Raw genomic sequence first — 8,564 nt, forward strand, 5'->3', positions numbered from 1 at the left:
TGTCAATTAGGAAGAGGATGGTGTACAGCAGGCACTTAATTGGCACTGCGTTCCTCCTGTGTGGGGTACTCTGGACCTTCCCTCCTCCCTCTGGGCTCCTTAGAAGCGAAGATCAACCCCTCTGGGCTTATTATCTCAGGCTGCCCTTTCACCCACCCTGTTTGCTGTCTGCTCCTGGACAGGGACTCTCATTAAGGGCAACAGTGTCAAGGGGTGGCCCAGGCCCTGGAGCCTGTTACCCCTATTTTGAGGCTCAATGGGAATGCCCATGGCCAGCTCCACAGCAGGACAGATGGCTCTGTCACTGGCCTTGAGTAATGGGAGGCTCCTCTCACCCTACTGGGTCAAAATCAAAGGTTTCTACCATCTTTGTGAGGCAGTTTTACATATATCAATCTCATCTGGACCCTCTCAAAAATTCAAGATATGGGCAGGGCAGGGGCAAGGTAATTAGCCCTCTTTAACAGGATCAGAAAGTGAGATTCAGAAAGCCACTCATCCAGTGTCTTGCAGCTCCCAGGGGCTGCGCCACACATCATGCAGCCTTGGTGCCCCTCCTCCTCCCACTGGCCAATTTTACTGGAACTCATGAGTACACGAGGCCTCAGGACACCTCCGCTACTCTTACTAGCCCTACTGAAAAATCCCTAAGGACAGCAGGCTCCAGGATGTGAGGTCTAAGTGATTGCAGCTTTTCTCAGGGGAACTCCAGTTGTTATCTAATCATTTCAACACAAAACCTCAAAATAAACCCACATGAATTATGGACGAAATGCCCAATTCAGAAGAATTTTGTAAAATAAATGAAGAATCATCTAAAATATTTCATGTATGTGCCGGACAAATCTGAATTGTGTACCCAGGTCTATCCTCAGAGCCTTGGTAAGTAGAGATTCTCTAGGGAAAAAGTTTGAGAGCAAACTTAGGCTTAGGAGAACCAACAGGGTTGAGGCTGAGCATGGGGTTTGATGCTGGAGTGTCTGAACTCAAATCCCAGCTCTGTCTCTCACTTTTCTGGCCTCACGGAAGCTGTTTAGAATCCTGAGGCTCTATTTTCTCATTTATAAAATAAGGTAATGGCTGGGCGCAGTGGCTCATGCCTGTAACCGCAGCACTTTGGGAGGCCAAGGTGGGCAGATCACCTGAGGTCAAGAGTTCAAGACCAACTTGGCCAACATGGCAAAACTCCATTTTTACAAAAACACAGAAATTATCTGGGCATGGTGGTGCACTTCTGTAATCCCAGATACCCGGAAGACTGAGAAGGGAGAATCACTTGAACCCGAGAGACAGAGGTTGCAGTGAGCCGAGATCACACCACTGCACTCCAACCTGGGTGATAGAGTGAGACTCCATCTCAAAATAAATACATAAATAAATACATAATAAATAAAATGAGGTAACAAGGCTTTTTTCAAAGGGTACTTTTGAAGTTTCTAACTTTTTTTTCTAAATGCAATATTGATTCTTTTTTTTCCTTCTCTCCTTCCCTCCCTCCCTCTCTGCCTTCCTCCCTCCCTTCCTTCTTTTTTTGATGGAGTTTCACTCCGTCACCCAGGCGGGAGTGCAGTGGTGGGATCTCAGCTCACTGCAACCTCTGCCTCCCAGGCTCAAGAAAGAAAAGTATGAAGTCTTTTTTTTTTTTAAAAAAAAAACAAAAACAAAAAACAAAGAAGAAGAAGAAGAATCAGGCCAGACAGGGTGGCTCACGCCTATAATCCTAGCATTTTGGGAGACCAAGCAGGTGAATCACTTGAGGTCAGGAGTTCGATCCCAGCCTGGCCAAAATGGTGAAACTCTGTCTATATTAAAAATGCAAAAATTAGACTAGGCACTGTGGCTCACGCCTGTAATGAGACAAGCTTGGAGATGATGAAATTGAGACTTAAAATAAGACATTATGATCACCTTTTCTTGTATGTTGTTTGCAGTTGAGTCCTAAGAGGCAGAAGGGGGCCACTCTGGAAATTCCAAGTCCTTGGGAGTGGTTTGTGTTTGCAGTTTCACATAAAAATGAACCTGTTCCATGAAGACGCAGAAGGGAGACTCAGAAGGGTGGGGGGAAGAAGAGGGGTGGATGATGAGAAATTGTTTAATAGGTATAATGTACATTATTTGGATGTTGAATACACTAAAATACCTCTACACACTTGATATGGTTTGGCTCTGTGGCCCCACCCAAATCTCATCTGGAACTGTAATCCCCATGTGTTGTGTCAAGGGAGGGACGTGGTGGAGGGTGATTGGATCATGGAGGCAGCTTTTCCCATGCTGTTCTAGTGATAGTGAGGGAGTTCCCACAAGATCTGATGTGTTTGTAAGTGTTGGGCAGTCACTCCTTTGCTTGCATTCTCTCCCCTGCCACCTTCTGAAGAAGGTGCCTGCTTCTCCTTCTGCCATGATTGTAAGTTTCATGAGGTCTCCCCAACCATGCGAAACTGTGAGTTAACTAAGCCTCTTTCTTTTTTTAAATTGGGTGGTATCTTTATAGCAGTGTGAAAACAGACTAATACAACAATATATCTGTGTAACAAAGTTACACTTGTACTCCATAAGTTTGTACAAATAAAATGATAAAACTGAACCAGTTCTAAATCAGGTTAAATTGAACAAGAATATCAGGCATAGTCCATGGAAAACGACTCATGCTTCTCTCTGATTCCATAATTTATTTTTTATTTCCAACTTCATGCCTCTCAGCCACACCGGCCATCTCTATCATGTACCTTGGACCCTCTGGCCTTGGGGCCCGAGTGACGGCTTCAGCCCCTGTGGCCAGTATGTCCTTCTGCTGCCTGTACTGGACACATGTACTGCCTAAACCTGGAGACTTTCTTATCTGGTCCAGACCCCCAGTTCCTCTAACACACTCATTCCACAAATAGAGCCTCAGGCCCCTCCAGGCCCATGGCTACAGAGCCTTTCCTCTCCTAGAGCTTCTTTCCTTTGAGACTCACAAGCCCTCTGCTTACCTGCAAGGTGACAGCCTCATCTGAGGAGGAGGAGCTGAGGCTCACCAGGTGGGAGCTGCCCCAAGTCCGTTTAGCTCAGAGGTCAGGGGTCTTTGTAAGATGCAGCATGAAAATGATGTGTTACGACCTCAACCTCCCTCTTGCATCACCCACTGGGCAAATGCCAATGTCACGTCCTATAAACTGACTTCCTGCCTCCTAGGTCTCTGCCTTGCCTGGTTTAGATCAAAGTGATCAACCTTCTCCCTGGAGCTCGGGGAGGGAAGTCTGGATGAGCCCTCTTGCCCTTCAGTTCTGCTGTCCTGCTCTACCCAGGTGGGTATCTGACAAGTTTGTGGATTTCAAGCAAAATGTGTCTAAAACACATTGTCTTACAGTATGAACTAAAGGAAACAGTGTTTGAATGATATCTGTCTCTTTTGGAACCAAATCATTGGTTTGGATGATTTATTAAGAATTGAATCGGCTGGGCCGGTGACTCATGCCTGTAATCCCAGCACTTTGGGAGGCCAAGGTGGGCTGACCACTTGAAGTTAGGAGTTCGAGACCAGCCTGGTCAACACAGTGAAAGCCTGTCTCTACTAAAAATATGAAAAACTTAGCTGGGTGTCCTGGCGCACACCTGTAATCCGAGCTACTCAGGAGGCTGAGGCACGAGAGTTACTTGAACCTGGGAGGCGGAGGTTGCAGTGAGCCGAGATCACACCATTGCACTCCAGCCCGGGCTCCTTTGTCTAAAAAAAAAAAAAAAAAAATTAAAATGCTCCAATTTGGGGGGAGGAACAGGGTCACTACTATGAGAAAGCTAGACATGGCCTAAAGTCCTTTCTAAAATTTCCTCTGATATTCCTCGCACTTTCGAATGATTTCTCCTTTCTTCCCATTCCAGCCACAGACTGCTAGGAAGTACAGTGTTTTTTCTTTTGGAAGAAAATATAAATGGGAAGGCACAAGATTTTTGTTAATGCTGTTGCTGATTTTAAAATAAGCTAAAAATGTGCCGTCAATCCAGTTGGCTGCTCCCTGCCGCCCACGGAGCCTGTAATCACTGCCTTACAACTCACAAGAGCAGTGGCAACACAGGCAAACCACATCTGCATTTCCAAATTCTGAGCAGCAGGTCCCTGAAATAGAGGCAGGGTGCGGGAAATTATAGGACTTGAGTGAAACTGTAGGATTGCTGGGATTCCCACAGGCGCCCAGCCCTGACTTGGGGAATGTTTGAGTGTGGGAACTACCCCAGCTTCTCTGCACTTACAGGAGAACCGAGGATTCGCCCGTCATGAGAGCAGAGCTCCTGTCCCCTGGCATCCTACGCCCCAGGCAGGGCACCCGAGGGATCCTGGGAAAACCCAAAGCTATGTGGCTGAAGCTCCTACTTTGGGGCTTAGGGTTCAGTGGGTACACTAGACTCCCGACCCCATTTGATTCTTGCATTTGGCAGACGAGTCACCCGAGCAGTGGGATGAGGAGGTCACTAACAGAGTCAACAGCAGGAATGCGGCTCTGGCTAGACCCCAGGGAGGGAGGCAGCGGTCAGGACAGTGGTCATTTGTGGGGTCTGGGAGGTGTGGATGCTGGGAGGGATGTGGGGGTGGTCCTGGAGGACTGTTGTTCTTTCTGGACCTGGGAAGTGGTTCCATGGGCGTGTCCACTTCATGATAATTTGATTTTTTGTCTTTTTTCAAATGTTTGTTATCCATAAAGATTTGAAAAAGCTCCCAGGGCTTTGGTAACTCCCTGTGGGGTAGAGAGAGGCCCCCAGAATGACAAGGCTGGATTTTCCACCAGGCTAGAAGGAGGAGGGCTCAGGGTTGTATTTGATTTGTTTAGGAGAGGGAAAGAAACTGGGCATGTCTTACACAAGGGAAAATAATTGTTTTCCTAACATCTGGGGTCTCAAAGGCGCTTGAGAAGTGATTACTTTGGGGGTTTCTGCTTCTCCTGGCAGGATGAGCTGTTCTGGCTGGGGGGCTTCACTGTCTGCCTGTCCACAGTGCTGGCCTGCGGAGTCTCGCGATGGCTGATGCAGATGTGTGGGAAAGCCACGTGCCCCAAGAGGCTCCATCCTCCCAGTAGGCACTCCATGGAGGAAAGAGAGAGGAGGCAATCAATAAACTTGAGTCATTATTGATATTAGTTGTATTGAACATTTACCACGTGGCTAGCAGGGGTGCCGGGGGAAAAAGTGACTAAAACCTGGAAGGAAGGTTTTTGTTGTTGTTGTTTTGTTTTTTTCTTTTGAGACGGAGTCTCGCTCTGTCGCCCAGGCTGGAGTGCAGTAGCACCATCTCGGCTCACTGGAAGCTCTGCCTCCCGAGTTCACACCATTCTCCAGCCTCAGCCTCCCAAATAGCTGGCACCCACCACCACACCTGGCTAATTTTTTGTATTTTTAGTAGAGACGGTGTTTCATTGTGTTAGCCAGGATGGTCTCAGTCTCCTGACCTCAAGATCCGCCCGCCTCGGCCTCCCAGAGTGCTTGGGTTACAGGCATGAGCCACCGTGCCCGGCCGGAGGAAGGCATTTTTATCGGTCACAATTGACAGATGACAAAGGTGAAGATCCGGGTGTGTTTGGAGTTTGGCCCAGGTTAGGGGGCTACACAGGCTCAAGAACTGCCTTTTGTTTGTTTAGATTCCGTCAGGACCGGAACAAAGAGAAACACAGAGGTGTCTGTCCAGGAGTGGGCCTTCAGGGACTGCATAGCTTCTCAGTGCTTGGCTTGCGTGATGCGATAAGGGCCCTTAGATCTCACTCACCCCTTCTGTCACGTGAGGGCACAGGGAGATGGCATCATCAGTGAACTAGAAAGTGGGCTCTCCCCAGACAGCAAATCTCCTGGCACCTTGATCTTGGACTTTCAGCCATGAGAACTGCAAGAAACAAATTTCTGTTGTGTATGAGCCACCCAGTCCATGGTACTTTGTTATAGCAGCCTGACGGCACTAGCAAGCCTTAAGAAAAGTATCAGAAAATTGTCAGCCTGTCTCGAGAGCCTCAAGATATTTTCACTAAGGGGTTGTTGATACCCTTGAACATCTCTTTCTGTACACACATGCGCCTGAGCACATGCGTCTTTTCACAGTAGCCCACTGTGCATGTTGCTTCCCACACACCTGAGAGTATCAGTCTTGGTAGGTGGTGTTGGGGGTATGTCAAGGGCTCCCCGTGACCAAGATGTAGCCACTTCTGGCCCTTACCAACTGCCCTTCCAGACTCGTCTCCCAGCTTACCCTGCACCCCCTGCCCTGAGCACCTCATCTTGCAGACATGGACACCTTTCACTTGATCTCCTTTGTTCCTTTGGTGCTGCTGCTCTGCTTCCTGGCTGCCTTTTCCCATCTATGAATAGTATAATTAGATTTTCCTGTAATTAAGTGAGTGACTTTGGAGGCCTCCATTCCCATTTTGCCCCTGTCCTGACTTCCTCACATTCCCTCCAGGACCGTTCCTCTATGTGGCCTTCGGCCTTCAAGCTTCTTGCAACTGCATCTTCACTCAACCTGTGCCTTCTCTCTGGAATGCCTCTGCCACCTTCTCTGTGCATCAAAGCCTTATTCACTCCTGAACTCAGCCTGCAGGATTCTACATAGAATTAAACTTCCCTCCTCTGGAGGCCTGTGTACTTGTTCGTTGAATTAGTCAAGTGTCTTTGGTACAAATGGTCAAGGGCATGAACTGGGTGCGGGACTGGGTCTATATCTTACTCTGCCACTCTGTGGCAAAGTTGGAACATCTCTGTGCTTCGCTCTTATCCTTAAAATGGGGTTAATGGCCGGGCGTGTGGCTCATGCCTGTAATCCCAGCACTTTGGGAGGCCGTGGCGGGCAGATCATGAGGTGAGGAGATCGAGACCATCCTGGCCAACATGGTGAAACCCTGTTTCTACTAAAAATATAAGAATTAGATGGGTGTGGTGGTGCGTGCCTATAATCCCAGTTACTTGGGAAGCTGAGGCAGGAGAATTGCTTGAATCCGGGAGGTGGAGGTTGCAGTGAGCCAAGATCGCACCATTGCACTCCAGCCTGGGCAACAGAGTGAGATTCTGTCTTAAAATTTTTTTTTTTTTAAATGGGGTTAATAACTGTGAGTTCCTTGTAGGGATGTGTGATCATTCATTGAGCGGAAATATGGGAAGTATTTAACACTTGACACGGGGTAAGCACTAGGTGAGTATGGCAGTTGTTACATTTATCTCCTTGTGTTCTAGTTGGTTTTTACCCTTTTGTACCCCAATCCCAGACCCCCACACTGTCAGCTACCAGAAAGCAGAAGCCATATTCATGTTTACATTCCCAGTGCCTTATCTATGGATTGGCACAGGGGAGGTTCCCCCAAATGTGACTGGTGAATAGGCGGCTTTGTTCCAGACCATTGGTGCACCTTCCATGGCGGAATGGAAATTAGAATCCCCACCTGAGTTACCTCAGGTATTCCTGTTTGTAGATTACAGGAAAGTTTCCCGTGCTCTTAGGAAAAGGAAGCTCATGGTCACCAGGCACTATACCTAGTACTTTCATGGATGCTATTCAGTTTAATCTTCTCCTAAATGCTTGCTTTTATTGTGCAGGTAAGGAAACAACTTCAGAGAAGTTAAGCAACTTGCCCAGGCCACACAACTATTCAAAAAAGAAGTAATATTTGAGTTCAGGGCTGGGTGCCCCCAAGCCAGCACACCTTCTTACTTGTTACTCATTTGTAAATTCCATGGTGGGTGGAGGACATATCCTGGAGAGGGTATTGAGTGGTTCGGGATTTACTAAAACCCCTCTTGCTTCACACATAGCTGACGCTGAGTCCTTCAGAAGAGTGCCTGCGCATTTAAAAAATGCAGAGAAGTGTTCAGAGCCTGCTGGGGAAGCAGGGAGCTGCTATTTCTGTTCAAGGCAATGAGTGAGGCTGGGCCTTCCCAGAATTCATTTGGAATCACCCTAGAGAAGGCTGGTGGCTTGCAAGATACTGGATCTTGCTGGCTCAGCTAGGCACAATGCAAGGTGGTATACAGAAATGGTTTCACTGACTCCTGGAAGGATGCCCAGGCCGGGACACTCATTGTGAGTTGCAAAAAAAGGAAAGGGGAACCCTCAGAGGGAAGGCAGGAACAAAGGCTCATGGCCGGAGGTGTGGCGCTGCATTGAAATCCTCTTGAGTGGGATGCCCAGGCTTCCCCACCAGATCCCAGAAGCTCAACGTAGTGTCGTGATGTCCTGAGTGGCTCTGCAGGAGCCCAGGTGTCATTCTGGGTGAGTGGGCTCAGATCCTCCACACTCTTCATCCTCCAGGCACTCTGGGTATCCCCCATTCTCTGGGTGGGGACAGCTTTCTGGTTGAGCTGGGTGAGGGTGATCATAGCCAGCAATCCTGACTGGGCCTTCAGTTCTTGATCCCCAGTACAGGCAGGGGCTACAGGGTGCCCTGATGCACAGAGGCCCACTGGCTGCTCAAGGTCTCCTCCCACATCCATCTACATCCTGACTCAGTGCTGAATTGTGACACTCTGGAGGACAAGGCTGGTGCTCCCAGTGTGTACTTGCCTTCCTGGAGGCCAGGCTGCCAAGAACTGGCTCCTAGCCACCCGCTTCTTCAAGG

At 48.4% G+C, this 8,564-nt stretch overlaps 1 protein-coding gene across 1 annotated transcript; it reads left to right on the forward strand.

Annotated features, from left to right (window-relative positions):
- The first annotated feature begins 4,437 nt into the window (after positions 1–4,437).
- Positions 4,438–8,186, forward strand: LOC105551318 (chromosome unknown open reading frame, human C7orf65). The gene is given in 5 exon segments (XM_011996499.1): positions 4,438–4,507; positions 7,546–7,632; positions 7,762–7,788; positions 7,791–8,038; positions 8,040–8,186. Coding segments are annotated over 5 exon segments (579 nt in total).
- Positions 8,187–8,564: the final 378 nt, after the last annotated feature.

Source organism: Mandrillus leucophaeus, unplaced genomic scaffold, assembly GCF_000951045.1.
Source record: "Mandrillus leucophaeus isolate KB7577 unplaced genomic scaffold, Mleu.le_1.0 Scaffold517, whole genome shotgun sequence".
Lineage (NCBI taxonomy): Eukaryota > Metazoa > Chordata > Mammalia > Primates > Cercopithecidae > Mandrillus > Mandrillus leucophaeus.